A 15,692-nucleotide genomic window follows, 5' to 3' on the forward strand; every position below is an offset into this window, starting at 1 on the left:
CTGTCTGTACTGGCACACAACTTTCTAAACATAATTTGACAGCATGAACAAACAATTCCCTTCTATATTTAGCAAAGAGATAAAACTGCGATTAAACATGATCTGTGCATGGTTGGTTATGCATGTTTCCACACAAGGTTCACAAGAGTCCTAAGTTTTATTTAAACATTGATATTGTTTCAGCTTTTAAAGCTCTTAGCTTTTCAATCAGGACCTTTCATGCTTATTTATTACTTAGCTATTATTTCAATTTTCTTGAACTTAGATCGTTACTGGTGAGTCCTAACAGTAAGATTAAAGCATGATAATATACTGGTAGATGATACCAGTAGATCTTACAGACGACTTGACAATTGGAAAACCCTGATTTTTTAAAATTGTTTTTTAAACTATCTTACTTCAGACTCTGTTTACTACACCATGAAGTTGCTGGGAGACAGGAAGAGGAGAACATACAGTGACTTACTCCTTACATAGTACTAGATATTTGTCCCAGTTTTCAATTCCGTTATTATTTTTCCCTAGAGATGCCATTGCCACTTGAATGCTCATATTGTTCTTACCCTTTAAAATAACACAGTGGGAATGATGTTTGTAAGCCCTTGAACAGAGCAAAATATGCTCCCACACCCAGTGGGTTTTTCCTTAGTAGTGAGCACTCCAAGACAGCACTGGAGCTTGGTACTTTCTCCTGGTCATACCACGTTGCACTTGGTATTTTAAAAAAAAGGCTAAAATGTGGATTTACAATGGAAATTGAGAGGTGACACACAGTAGCTTAAGCATTTGCAAGTGGGAAAAAAACCCATCAAAAACTGGCTTGCAAGGTCAGAAATTACTTGTGCCAAGGGACGACTAGTCAAAATTTATTGCCTTGAAAGAATAAGCGTAAGTTCAGCTGAAAAAATCTTTGCTGGCTCTCATCTAACCAATCACATAAGCACATATTAGTTCAGTTTATAATATTTATTCACACAAAAGTAATACACTATGTATTTAATTACACACACGCATACATATACTTTTAGGTAGTTTAAACCTCATCACACCTTTTCTGTGTCCGGGTTTACCATACAATCCAACTTAGTTGAGCTGACTTTGACGTTGCTCAGCATGGTTCCAGTTGAAACTTTGTTTGTGCTCAATGAACCTAAAAGAAGAGTATAATATGAATGTATATGTATTCATAGAGAGTTTCGGTTTTCATAGCAAGAGCTCCTTCAGAACACTGTCTCATGCATATAAATATCTAGTTACAGAATCATAGGGCCACAGAATTATTTAGGTTGGAAAAGACCTTTAATATCATCAAGTGAAACCAGTAAGCTAACACTGCCGAGTCCACCACTAAAACATGTCTTCAAATGCCCAGGCGTACATGCCTTTTAAGCACCTCCAGGGATGATGACTCAACCATCTCCCTGGGCAGCCTGTGCTTGAATAAGCCTTCCCAAAAAGAAATTTTTCCTAATATCCAATCCAAACCTCCACTGGCATAACTTGAGGTCATTTCTGTTGTCCTATTGCTTATTAGTAGGAAAGAGAGACTGATCCCCACCTCACAACTTCCTTTCAGGTAGTTGCACGTAGTGTTAAGTTCCCCCTGAACCTCCTTTTGTATACCACTTCAGTGCATATTCTGTGAACAGATACACTGTAAACTCCCATGGCAGGGGGGTTTGGACTAGGAGATCCGTTCCAATCCAAACCATTCTGTGATTCTACATACTGGCTTCACTATCAGGAATTCTGTCATAACTTGTAATATACATATATTTGCTTCACTCTTGCAAAATATATACACAGTTGCTTTTCTAGTGGTAATTTTGTAGTGACTTATAATGTGTGTGTGTATTTGTTTCTACTAATAATTGTTTTGTAGTAATTTGTAATACAGAATCTCAGACTACTGTGTGCTTGTGTACTGTGCAATCTTGAGAACCCCACAGTAATGATTTTTACACACTCATGGATTGGGTAGCCCTTATAGGTTGTGGCTGTGACTGCTAAACTTCCTTAACTGAATTTAAAGTTCTTCATCAAGAGTTGTCACCTTGTTCTGCAAGCTGTCTGTTTTCTGTTAAAGGAAGAGAGGACAACATCTGCTCATCAAGACTCTCCATTTCTTTCCTCATTTGTGTAATAGCATTCCGAAGACTGGCATTCTGTTCCTGCAGCTTTTTTATTTCCAAGGCAGGAATATCTTTGTACAGAGAACTTTTATCATCATACTGAAATATCTGGAAAATAAAAGTAGAAGACAAAAAGAACCCTTCATTAATAAGCGACACATATTCTCTCCACACCACCACACATACAGATCCTCATACTTTCAACCCATGAACATACGTAGGAGAAAAGTACTATAGACGGAGAAGAAATATATTTGTTTATTGAGGATTTTCCAGGGAAAAAAGTGCTGTACTGAGAACATTATAGGAGGAGGCACAGATGGGGAGGACCACGGTGCCAGAGCTGGCTGTGTTTTATAACTGTTGTTCTGCAGGTGTCGTTTATCTCTCTTCCATGCGTAGGTAACCCCTCTCCTTAAGGAACCTGCGGGCCCAATAGCAGTAATAGCAGTCTCCTTTCTGACCTGTCAAATTCTTGAAAGCGTCATCGGAGATCATCTGTTGACAATAACATTGTCCTGGTTTAAAAGACAGATATTTGCCAAGGAAGATGGGAATCTCCCTGGAATGGAAAGATCACCCCCTCCCTCCAAATTATTACGACTTCGAAATTATGGGGCTTCCAGGCACAGATATGGAAAAAGGAATAACAGTTCCTTAGTAGACTATATATCTATATAACAAGACAAAACAACAGCAACGACTAAAAGATAACCCAGTAACAGCCTTTTCCCGCCCATCAAGCAATTTCCCTTTTGGTGTAGTTACGACGATAACCGACAGGGGGCGCTGTTGGCTCGTGTCGAGGCGGAGAGGATGCAGTGATTCCCCCGGGCCTCCAAGTGCAAGATCAGGACCTCCCTGGTGATGGTGGCAGCTCAAATGAGAGAGAGGGAAGAAGGATTGACTCCCCCAGGCACCCACGCGATCGGTGATCGGTCTTCGACACGGCTAACGGCAGCCGGTACACCCTGGGAAGGGAGGCAGGGCTTTACCACGATGTCGCACTACCGTACAAAGAGGTCCGACGGCCGTGCTGCTCCGGCTTCAGGCGGTCCTCTATGCGGTGGTTCCGGAGAGGGGCGGAGGGAATGACTTCCCCAGGCACCCACGTGGACTGTGCTGGTCTCCCTCGGCGCTGGCAGACGGCGAAATCCCAGTCAGTGGAGGAGCCGGGACTCCCTTTCTCTCTTGCAAGCAACGGACACACAAGCCGGCGGCAGGCAGATCTCCACGGCAGTGTTGAAAAACCGCTGCGCGGGAGAGGTCCAAAGCGAAGAAAAGCCACACGACCGTCTCTGCTCCCAACCGGGCAAAGACTGCCCACCCCCAGCTAAGAAACTGCCAAAATAACTCTGCTCCCCCGCCCACCCCGCTCCCCCAGAACCACTACGACCGTATGCCAAGGCCACGTCTCTTGTCGCTGGATCGCTATCCATTCACCATCTCCCTGACAACAAATGGGAAGAAAATTCCCGGGGGGGTGGGGGGGGGGGGGGGGGGGGGGTGTGTGGGGTGTGGGAAACAAACAAATAAATAAATAAATAAAGGGGAAAAAAAACCCACCCCCCCCAAACAAAACAAACAAAAAACCCCAAAACCAAAACAAACAAAAAACCAAACCAAAACAAACCCCAAACAAACAAACAAAAAACCCTAAGCCCCAACAAACATAAAGAAGCTGGATGTCCTCCGCTAAACCAAAAAATGGGAAGGAGTGTATGGAGTACACCCAGATAACCTGGGCAATGGACATTATCTAGAAAACACAGACATTGATTTGAAAACACGTTTCCTGGTCACTTGAAATTCCAGCACAATCTTCAGGAAAAAATACCTAGTAGGACCAATGGGATATAAAGACGGGGATATTAGGGCCCCGATATTATTTACTTTTGCTGTTTCTTCATTCAAAGTATGTCTGCAAAGATTTTTAAATGTTTTGTTTGACCAATGGTAATGTATTATAACTGTGGTTTCATCAAAACAGAGAATGTAGAATTTAGATTCTACCCCTGTAAAAATCTTCTTTCACTGACAGAAACATGTGTCATCATCCATTTAAGAAATGCAGATACTATTTGATACAGGAATATTAGAAAGCCATGCAATAGGAGAATATACACTCCTACAGTCACTAAACAAATCCTAATTCACAAGCCGTCCAAATATGATGTTTTTCACATGGAAAAGATCGTGAAATGTCTTTCGAGTATTTGTATCTAAATGTTGCTAAAATGTTTCTTGATGTTTAACCCTAAGCTTAAATTGTTGCAAAGCAGCAGTTCTGCCTTTTCAGAGGGCATGCCAATCCATGAGGTGCTTAAGACACTTCAGCAAAATAATGCAGCCTCAACATTTATGCCTTGCACAGCCTCAAACACTACTCCGTTTCCATCTTCTCCATCATTCCCCACTTCCTTCAGCCCCCTTATTTTCCCAGTCGTACGTTTGTTCTGCAAGTGTGATCTGAGAGCGTCATCTGGAATGCCAATGCCCTTCAAATTAAATTTCCATGGCATAAAGACAACAGCTGCCCTGCAGTTTCTTTCTCCTGCCCTAACAGTACAGGCTACACAGAAGATGAGAATAATCACTATTCTGCTTTTGCAATCTCTCCGAGGCTGTTAAGGAGAGTCAGGGAGAGGCACTAGTAGGTAGCAATGCAACACCCATGAATTTTGGGACCCAGGACTACATCTCAACCTGCAACGTAACACATGAACCATCACAGTTTAAACCAGAAATGCAACTGTTCCAGATTTTTGTAAGTGGAAATGGGTCTAGAGAGAAAACCCTAAAAACCCTAATAAATCAGAATTACTTGAACCTCTCTTTCCTTTTCTGTGCACTTGTATGATATTATTAGCATGCTCTAGTCCAACAAACATGACCTAAATACTAAAATATAAGTTATAAGCAAGATTTTCCAGGCTGGTGTGTTTCACATCTCAGTTGCTTATTGTAAGGCCAAGGATGTCTACTGCAACATTTCTAGCACACTCCTGGGGTCTCAGACCAATTTGAAGAAAGGACCTGTATACTGAAGATACTATACTAGGGTATATTTAAATTTTAATCTTTCTTGCGTCGGTCATCTGGACCAGAGGCTAGCCAGCATACTATTCCTTCCGTATGAGGACTCATTGACAAAAACGTCTTAGTCACTTTTCTTCTTCTGTTTGTTTACACTTCATTTTTTACGGAAAAGGTTCTAGACTAGAATAATAGACTTTTAAATTTTGTTATTTAGTTTTTTAAACACTGGCCCTTCCCATAAAAAGGAAAAAAGAGCGAAAAGGTTTTGCTGAGATGGGTACTGCTTATCCTACATGCCGAAAGTGAAAAAGCTGGAGTTTTTTAAAAACAGAAAGAAAAGAGTGACAATGAAGACAGTCTTGCCAACCACAGTTGAACAGAACAGTGAATAGAAAGAAGAATATAAAGAATATAAAGAAGAATCCCTGCCCTGATTCTCTTGGTATCTCAACGACCAATTAGCAGATCAGTCCAGTTTGAAATGAAATGGGAAAAACTACTTGCTCCATAGCAAGTTTTTGCTAGCACTCTACTTTTATCTATAATAAAAATTGTCTTCAGGAAGCATCTTTCTGAATACAACACTTTCTGCATTCAGGAACTACTAGGCTTGCTTAGCACTGCTTTTTCTTAGCAAGCTTTGGTAACATGCTCTGAACTGGTCACTGGTGAGCACCTGTAGCTGCCTAGTAGAGTGCACTGCAGCATACTCTTTCAGTCTTTTACCAAAAAGTTTTCTACTCCTAATTTGTTATCCTTCAGCATGACTTCAAACCAGCATTATGTTTGCAATTTTGAATGGCTTTTTAAAATATATGCATTTTAATAGGTAGCAATGAAAGGAAAACTAGTTAGTGATACTAAAATACAAGACATTATTTTAAAAAGCTGGCATATTAGTATTTTGAAACGTTGCCTTGAAATTTTAACTTTACAACTTTAAAATCTACCTTGAACTGCAACTGACATAGAACTTCAGGAATGAAGCTCCTGACATTAATTCTTCCCATTTGATTGCCATGATGGTACAGTACGTTGTCACATTTTGGAGCAACTGTCTATATCCAGCTTGCTCCTTTTGCCAGTGAGTAATGAATGAGAGCCATAATTAAGACCATGACACCTAATCCATGTGTATTCCAGGCTAGATATGTCTGTATTTTGAATGAAACATATGAAACAGATGAACTGCTTACAGTAAGTCCAGTGGGAACAAGGCCCATAAGGCTGTTATCTTAGAATGAATTAATCTGTGTCTACTATTAAGTGTTGTCTAACCTGTTTCTCCCCTTCAGGTGAAATACTGTGATTAAACCATGCTTGTATTGTCTGTTCTCTCTCAACAGTCAAAGCAGAAAGAACAGTCTTCACTTCATGCAACCTGTAGTCTGTTTTCTGTAGATCAGCTTCAATCTAGGATGGAGGGAAAGGAGGGGCGGCAAAGGATGTCAGTAGCTCAAGGACAAAGGGATGGAGAAAAGAAAAGGAAAGGTAAGGAAGGGAAAGGAAAACGAAAAGGGAAGTAAAAAGAAAAAGAAGGAAATCAAAGATACTTTAAATCACAGCACAGGGACTTAAGCACATCCCTTTTGGCTCTGTCAAAAACTGCCTTAACAGATGAATAATTTAGCTTCATTGTCTTACCTTCTTTATGCGAAATGGAACATGCTGATTTATCTCTCACATGTGTTCACATGCTACAGTTATTGATGCCTATGAATCACTTTGGAAAGACAATGATAAAATAGAACACTAGAGTAAATGCCAGCATTCTGAACTTCAGAAACAAGTGTTTCCTCTGTACCTGTGAGTTCACAGGGCAACCAGGCATTGAGAATTGTTAGACCATTGTGCAATAGTCTCAAAACAATAAACATGTATTTAATTTTTCAGAAGCAGAAGTTTGTACACTACACAAAATAAGAGGTTTTTTTCCATACAAAAATACCCAAGAGTTCTCCAGGACTAATATTGTTCCCTTGATAGAATTTAAGTGGTACTCTGATCTGAAATTCTTTCTGTCCTGGGGCTGCTCTAAGAGAGATCTTTTGCTACAATGGCAAAGGAAAAGCATATCTCAAGACGACTTGATTATGTGGAAAGGGAAAAAAGGCCACTATTAGAGAGTGTTCATGGAAATTAATCTGGCCTCTGATCAAATACATGGGATGAACTGCTGTGCATAATTCAGAATTACTGTTTTACAGATATTTGAAAGAAGGCTAAAGACATACTTCCCTGAGAAACACCATGGTGGAAAGACTCCATAGCTTCTATGCAATAGATGATTTCTTAGTGTTAATTTGAAATTCTTACCTCCTCTCTTGATGAAGATAGTCTGTGTGTTAGATCCTCTGATTTCTGATAGGAATTACATTCAGCTTTCTCACAGAGCTGCTGCCAGTTCAGTTCTGTTTGCATTTTACTCTGTTTAGGAATCCATTCTCGCTCAGCTGCCAGAGATGGTTGTTCTTCATACCTATGATACACAGAGAAAAGCTGTTGATTTCAGCAGAATAAATACTAAGGAGGTTTTGTGGATATTTTTGTTGTTTGTTTGGGTCTGGTTTTGTTTTGTTTAATCCAGCTTTGTTTATTGTCCTCATCTTCTTTCCTTGTTCTATTTTACAAATTATCTATTTTATTTTATTCTATTCTACTCTCAGCATTTTACAGAACAAAAGCATTTTAACTGCTTAGAGCTCAGTAGTCTCTGAGGGTCTATCTATATGTGTATTTAGAATCAGCTTTGGAGGTCACCACAACTCAAGTGGCATAAACTGCCTTCAATACCAATACTGCTCTCAGTACTTCCATCCAAAGCATGTTTCCGTTTTGCTGATATCAGAAATGAGATACAGAAGAGCTAGGAATTAAAATTGCTGCATTGTCGGGGCAACATTTCTAGGCTAAAAGGCTGCTGCATTTACATACCTTGAAAACACAGTGTAGAAAGAGAAGAGATAGAGGGCGCAAGTATTAGAAACTGAAACTATTAGTTCTCTAATCAAGAACTCAGGTCAGAAAACTGCAAAGATCAAAGGTTTCTTCTGAAGTGCCATCAGAGTTTAAACTGCATGATACAGAGTAAGCAACATGTGTAAATTTACATTTAATAAGGATACATGCAGTTGTGTTTCTTTTGCTCTTGCTGAGTGAACAGCAGTTGGTCATGCATTCTTTATAGTCAAGACTGCAGTAGGACAAAGTGGTTTTAGATCCATTACTATAGCAGTGTCCTTTAAAGAACGCCCAAGACAAGTAAACCAAACCAGAAACTAAACTCCAATCGTGCAATATTCAAGATGCAGGAATCCATGGATACCTCTAACGGCCAGGTAACCTTTTGCTACCCTAAAGGTAAAGTTTATAGGCAGAAATAATTTATTTTATTACACAAAAACCAACACAGCTAGAAAAAGATGGCAAACTTCTAGGCATACAAGCCCTCTTCCTGAAAGTTTGCCTGTTTTTCTCAATGGTATTGAGTTGGTTAAATGTGAGGGGTTTTTTCTCCTCTACCTATATAATATGGTTTGTCAAATTATTAAGGTATCAATTACAACAGCACTGAAGCAAGTGGACATGGGCATCAGAGAAGAATCCAAGTAATGCTGGATGATGATTAGTGAAGACTGCACATACAGAGAATAGAGATTTTTGAAGAGTGAATTTCTCATTACTAGCCCTGGAAGGATGACAGAGGTCTTTCAAATACCCATATACAGTTCTTGGTTGCATAGGAGAAAAACCAGTCACTATGAACACTATGAATGCATACCACAAATGCCCATGCTTCCTGCTATCCTGGAAACTGTGCAACACATAGGTGGAAGAAAACAGCAAAAACAACAGTCATCTTTTCATGTGTTTCACACAGGAATCACTTTAGATTATAATACACTCATTCATTCTGTGAGTAAAGGGTAACAGCTTAAAACAAGTTACCTTAACTTCATGGGACAGAACTAAGTAACCCTTTTCAACTGTCTGATTGTGAAACTCACATTCTCTCTTTTTAATTTCCGCATCAAATTCAGGAAGCACTTCCTACAAAGGGAGTAACAGATGGGTAACACTAGAACAATGGTACTGATGGAAACACTGGATTGTCTCAGACCTTTCAAACACTGTACGAGGAGTTTAACAATTGTATAATCTTTCTCCATTCTAATAAGAATCAGAATGTGCTGAATGAAACCTATCATTTGGTCTGTGGTAGGTCCCCTAAGATGACTTGTACAGCAAAGGGGAATTTAAGGAAACACATCAGCCAGACAGTATCCTTTGCAAAAAAAGATGATTTCATAACCACTGGGAAGAGAGGAGAGAAAAAACCCCTTGTTTTACAAAACCCCCCACCATCTTACAGACATGAAAGTTCAATTCCTTTGCAGCCATCTGAGCACCTGTAATATGTCAAAGACTATGCATTGCAGAAATAACTGAACTTTATTTTAATTTCTAGAGGAGCAGAAAGGTGTTATATCTCCCCAGTGCTAAAAGTTATGGATATTTTTTATTTATTTTTTAAAACTTTTTCGAATATAAAATAAAAAATCTTAACAGAAGTTAAATGTGGATTCTAAGCACATGAATAAAGGGATATTGATTATTAGGTACAATCTACTGTAAGTTGCACGCAACTTATATAACAGATATGGATCTAGTGGTGATAAAAATTTAACTGTTTCCCTCTGGTTTTGCAGAATGGCCATAGAAACAGCATAAGAAGTAGGCAGTTAGAAATCACATGAAAAAATTTTAAAGGTACATCATAGAGACATCTATTCACTAGTCTAAGCTTTTTGTTTAAGTTAAGCAAAACAATTCAGTACTATTAGAAGCGAGAGTTTTGGCTGCAGTCAAGAGGCCTTTAAAGTGTATACTTGCAGAACTACTAAAGAGTTAAGAAACTAGAGCCTTACTGAAAAGTTGCTAGAAAAATACTACCACGTTTTCCACTCTGAAGATGAAGTGACAAGAGGGCTGCTGGGAGAAAGGATACTGTGGGAAAGGCTTCTTCCCTTCCTCCCCACCTTGCTCCCCTTATAGCCATTGAATTTGAATTTAAAGGAAAGGAATAAAAACAGTCATATTGTTTGTCATACTTGGGAAAACAAGAATCTGTTGTTAGAAGACTTTACAGTTCAATCCCAAGTATGAACAGTACTACAGAATGGACATTCTACTGTGAAATTCTTCCAAAGTAACATTGCAAGTTATTCCAAAACATGGAAATTAAAGACACCAGTAAAGACACCACTGAAGAAGTGTCAAATTGTTGCTTCATCTATGTTTTGTAAGTGTATGAGAAGCTCTTCATAAAGAAGCCACGGATTTTCCAGGAAACAAAATGGTTGCAGTGAGCTGCCATCCAGTGGCTAAATGATAAAGTATTTTTTAAAGTGTTTGAGAGAAACTACTTTGATGAATTAAATTGATAAATCACAACTGAAAACAAGAGAATGAGATCACAAGGGATTTTGCCTCATTGATACAAAACCATGTTAGTTTAGGGGGAATAACTGCAGGAGATCCAGTGGCAAGCATGGAAGATGTGCTTCTTTAGTTGTAAGCATAAACAATGGAGATAACTTTTTTCTTCTCCAGTATGAAATCATGAGTATTAGATGAGCAGCCTTATGCTTGTGGACAGCAGCTAATCAGCTTTATCATTACAGTTCACCACACAATACACCGTAACTTCCAAACCAAGCCAGTTACCAAATATCATTCAGGTTCTCATGCTTCTTCAGGTAGGTTCATAAACTGTCTTTGGGAAGCCCACGGGAAAGAGAGTCCTGGATGAAGATTCGTTATTTTAGCAGGACTACTATATTGAGGGCAGCGAGACCTGGATTGGCAGGTGTTGGATAGTAAAGGCAACTGCCTAACAATATCCCTTCCATTAATATTACATATTGGTTCGGTCAACAGGCCAAAAATTAAGTGTTCTAAGGACTAAACACATTCATACGTAAATTAGTAAAAGTAATTCCAATATCAAATACATTTTTATACACAAACAAAGAAGGAAAGTTTCGCTATTCTTTAAAGTTTGTTATATAGAAAGAGGTGGTATAATGCCTCCCTAGGGTATCACAGTTGAAGACCAAATTTCACTGTTAGTAAGATGATCCTTTTACGGTTAAATGATAGGAATATAAGAAGGAGAAGGGGAAAAAAAGCGCCTTGTAATTAGGAGTATGATAAACAGTGTACATTTATCCATCTTGCCTAAGGCTACCTCTGCTTTCTAGATGCTGACCTTTCCTGTAGTTTCAAGGTTAACGAATTTAGCAGTGTGCTTATGACAAAAAATAATCTTACACAATCTCACATTACTAAGCATATTCTTAGCAGTTCCTTACAAGGGGCAGCTGTCAAACAAGCATAGCAACAGCTACTACACAAGCACAGCATAATTTTCTAAACTGTAATTACAAATGTAATCGATTTTTAGAGGACCAAAACAATAAGCAAAAAAAAAACCCCAAAAAACCCCCAAACTTATACAACTACAGCAATGTTAAACCACAACATGCTAATTAAAAAAGATAAAATTGAAAAAATGATTGCTAGATGGGACTGCAGCAACACAACATCACTTGTCCAACATTCTTATACCAGTTTCCGACATCAGTGTCTTCCAGTTCTTGAATCTTTTGCTCCATGTGAAGTTTCAGGTTCACATAATCCTCATGCAGATGATCTATGTGGCTATTCCTAGAGCTATAAACAAAAATCAAAAATAAATTTACATTAAAAAGCATGAGGGATCCACACATGAAAGTTTTTGAATGATAACACGTAAGTATTAAGAGGAGATGTTATAATTTCCTAAAGAAACCGTCAACATAACATCTTTTTCTCATAATTTAGTGGAAACCAATTATAACAGTATATGTTATTTCCCAAAACAATCCTTCAAAAGGTTAGTTGCATACAGAATATAGAGGATCTGCTAAAAAGTAGTGCAAGACCTCCACTGAAGTATGAGTTCCTCCTCCACTCAAAAATGTCTGTTACATAAGAAAAAATTGCAAAACAACGGCTGACCAGCAGATATCTGATCTTTTAGATACATTTAAAAAATAGAAGCTGCTCTGTATCTTTTCCACTCCTCTCCCAGTACTTTTAATTGCTATCAACAAAAAAGTTTCTCTGATATCCAGTGGAAGAATACCAGTAACGTCAGGATTTCAAACAAATCTGAGGAGCTGATACTGGTACCAAGACCAGTTAAGTTCTCTAATGGTACACTGAACCTTTTAAGCTCTGTATTAATCCCTGCAAGACTTAACAGGTTTGCTGCAGCCTGTCACACAGCCAAACAAACCTAGATTGCTATCATGCTGTTCTGCAACCTTCTATTTACTTTCAACTCTATATTACCATATTTTTATGTAGCTGAATGACCATTGCATTTGATTAGATAAGACTGATCATATAATACTTACAGAGACAAAACTCTGAACTAGAACTGGAGAGTCACAAACAACTAAACGCATATTCACTTTCATATTCTGCTAGATTTTGCTTTTAAATTTACACTTCACCTGAATTAATCTGAATCCTATAGCCAGCACTTATGCATACAAACCAAGTCTATCAGAAGTGCTGTCTCAGTGTAGTCTAGACATGCATTTTTACACCTCTCTTGTTCATCCCAAAACTCTTAAGGGCAAGGCAGATCAGAAGAATGATTGCTGTACTGTGATCAGTATCCAGCTCAGCCTGGCAAAGAAATTTAAGAGACTCAGACTCCTTCTTCCATTCCCAAAGGATATGCTCCATGTAAAATTCCTGAACTGGCTTTAAATGAATTTGCATATACACCACACTAACATCAGGCATTTAGTAACCTTGATAAATTCAGTGTCTTGCCCAGATCACCCACAGTAACTAAAAAAAGTCATTTAAAATTTAGCCAGCCATCTCTACATTATAAATGTAGTTTGATCCAGAACCGTTTACAGCACTTTACAACAATTACCATTTTAAGCAGAGAATAATCCCAAAGAGACTGTTACTTCCAAAGACAGTATTTCCATTAAACAAGAATTATGTGCAGATGGAACTCAGGAAACAAGCATTTATTCCCTTCACCCTGCAAGCTGCACACATATTTCTCTTCAAGATATGTATGATGAGTCAAGTCACAGTTCAGCCTTCTTTTTTATTAACAATATTAACTGCTGTGTCCGATTTGTCTGCTTTTAGTTTAAAAAGAAAATAAACAACAGAGAGCCTGTGCTTTTACAGGCAAACCCTTTACTTGCTTCACATCCATTTCTTCCTGTTGTTTATTCTCCCTATTTGCCTCATATCTAATTATAAATTCTGTAGAAGAAAAAAACCAACATTGTTTTTAAGAAGTATAGGTGCTTTAAAAAAAATTGTTATTTCTGCTCAGCTCTCTACAGAGATTTGGGAAAATCTCTGGAGTCAATACAGCTTCTCTCACTGTAGAGAATTATTCTGTGTCACTGATTACAGATAATCCCTTCTGAATAAGCAGGGATGCAGAGAACAAATTAGACAAGCATGCCTTTCAAATAGCAGCTCTTGGACCTCTTTAAACGAGAGATTTTCAAACCAGCAAATGCTATGCAAAATCTCTATGCTAAAGGATGTCACAATTTAAATAATTTTTTTCTTCACAAACAAACTAGACAACTCTAGTTCTCTAGGATCAAAAAATGAGTCTCTGATCATTGGAAGTGAGAAGCATAAAAAATTCACGCTTGCGTTTCCCATGTATACCGAGGAAGAAACCCTGCTAAAGGACACAATCATCTGATGGTCTTTTAATTTTGCTGGCCAAGATTTCACATATATCCCTAAGTCAATTAAAATAATGTTTTCTCTTCATATTCTGATTCTTGCTGGCAATGTTCAAATCATGCTACCATGCACAGATAGTTGTAAGTACTATCTTCTTCATTTGGGTAAGGAGAAGTAGATGATTTTTTAAAAAAGTCACTATCGTGGATATTCATGGACAGTACTGCCTCCCTGCCTATAAAATGCAACACTAAGAAAGATCTGCTCTTTCTGTATCACACTTCCAGCTACAGTTGCTCCAAATGTACCAGGTGGCTACCACAGTTAAAAAGATTAACTAAATCTGAAGTGCACAGAGGGAGAAAAAGGCAATCGAGTGTCGGCAAAAGAAAACACTGCCAACCGAACAGACGGCTGGCCAGAAGCAGATCCCACAAGGAAGGATTCCATGGAGGGCCCAGAGGGTCAGATGTTCTGAGGCAGAAGAGCAGATGACAGGCAGACTGTCGAGTTCAAATCCGTTAGACGAAGGCAGTAGAGAGCAGCACAAGAGAATGCTTTGGACTCAGGGACAGCACAAGAGAGGACACTTAGCAGGAAGGGTGCAGAAAGACAGTGGGTCCCCAGAGAGAGAAGAGGGCGCGAGATGCGCAAGGCGACGCGTGGGGAGCTCCGAAGGACAACCTGCGGCACAATGGGATGCTGTGCGACCGCACTGCCTTCTGGTGGAGAAGTCCAGTCGCGACTGGCCTCCTGACGACACGAACCTCCACGTCCCTCCGCTCACGGTTGTAGGCCTCGTCTCTCTCTCGAGCCGCGGCGGGCGGGGCCGTGTCGAGAGGCGGGCCCGTCTCCATGGGGCCCGCGGCGCCACCGTTAGGCCTCTGCCGCTCCGCCCACTCTCGACTGCGAGCCGCCTCGTCTCCGGCCCTCGCTCAGGGAGGCAGCGCCAGCCCCCGTCTGTCTCCTCTCCTGCTCAACTAGCCGGCGCTTCTCGGTTCCTCGCATTGCATTCACTTGCAGGCACCCGGCAGCGTATTCTCGCCTCCTCCCCGTTCCATCCTCACTACTCTGACACAGCAGCCCCTTCTCTGCATCGTGTGAGCACGGGCATGCTCCTTTGCACCCCCGGTCTTATTTAGTAAGAGACCCTTCTCCCAAAACACAGCTACTACTTGTCCCATGCTCTCAGATCTCACTCTCTTATTCACTTGTCTTCCTATACATTTTGTTTATCCAGCTCTTCAATATTAAACAACTTCTCCTTAGCACAGATTAGGAAGGAGACTCTTGGCCCTTTTCAAGTACAGCTGTTATGGATGTGAACAAACTTCCCATTCTCTCTGAACTCCCACTGCATCATGTGAAAACCTTTAAAAAGCTTGTAAAACAAACTCAGGCCAACTGCAACACGAGGTCATGCAGCACAGATAAATAAGTTCTGCTACCAAGGCACTTAATTATTAAAAACTTGTCTTGGTTTGAAAGACAGGTGTCTGCTAAGGAAGGCAGGAGCCTCCCTTGGAACGGCAGATGCAACCCCCCTTCCCTCCGAGTTATTATAATTTTGAAATCAAGGGGCTTTTAGGCAAAGATATGGGAAATAGGAATAACAGTTCTTTACTATTATATATCTATATGTGTAGAACCAGTCAAACAAACAGCAATAACTATGGCAGTAACAGCAAACAATCACAAACCCAGTCCCAGCCTTTCGGCTGTCAGGCCCTT

At 39.7% G+C, this 15,692-nt stretch overlaps 1 protein-coding gene across 8 annotated transcripts in view; it reads right to left on the minus strand.

The window, feature by feature from the left end:
- Positions 1-15,692, minus strand: part of CCDC57 (coiled-coil domain containing 57) — a 43,661-nt gene that overhangs the window by 20,075 nt on the left and 7,894 nt on the right. For 6 of the 8 annotated variants that reach the window (XM_042025672.1, XM_042025679.1, XM_042025676.1 and 3 more), the window contains exons 2-6: positions 11,802-11,906; positions 7,488-7,650; positions 6,450-6,584; positions 2,054-2,240; positions 1,050-1,150 (exon numbers count right to left, since the gene is read on the minus strand). In XM_042025672.1, the coding sequence (XP_041881606.1) occupies positions 1,050-1,150; positions 2,054-2,240; positions 6,450-6,584; positions 7,488-7,650; positions 11,802-11,906 (691 nt within the window). The remainder of the gene's footprint in view (positions 1-1,049; positions 1,151-2,053; positions 2,241-6,449; positions 6,585-7,487; positions 7,651-11,801; positions 11,907-15,692) is intronic. The other 2 variants (XM_042025673.1, XM_042025674.1) reach the window with 2 other exon arrangements.

This window comes from Corvus kubaryi, unplaced genomic scaffold, assembly GCF_017639235.1.
Source record: "Corvus kubaryi isolate FWS band 111438036 unplaced genomic scaffold, C.kubaryi_AGA036_p1.0 37272, whole genome shotgun sequence".
In the NCBI taxonomy this organism is placed as follows: Eukaryota; Metazoa; Chordata; class Aves; order Passeriformes; family Corvidae; genus Corvus; species Corvus kubaryi.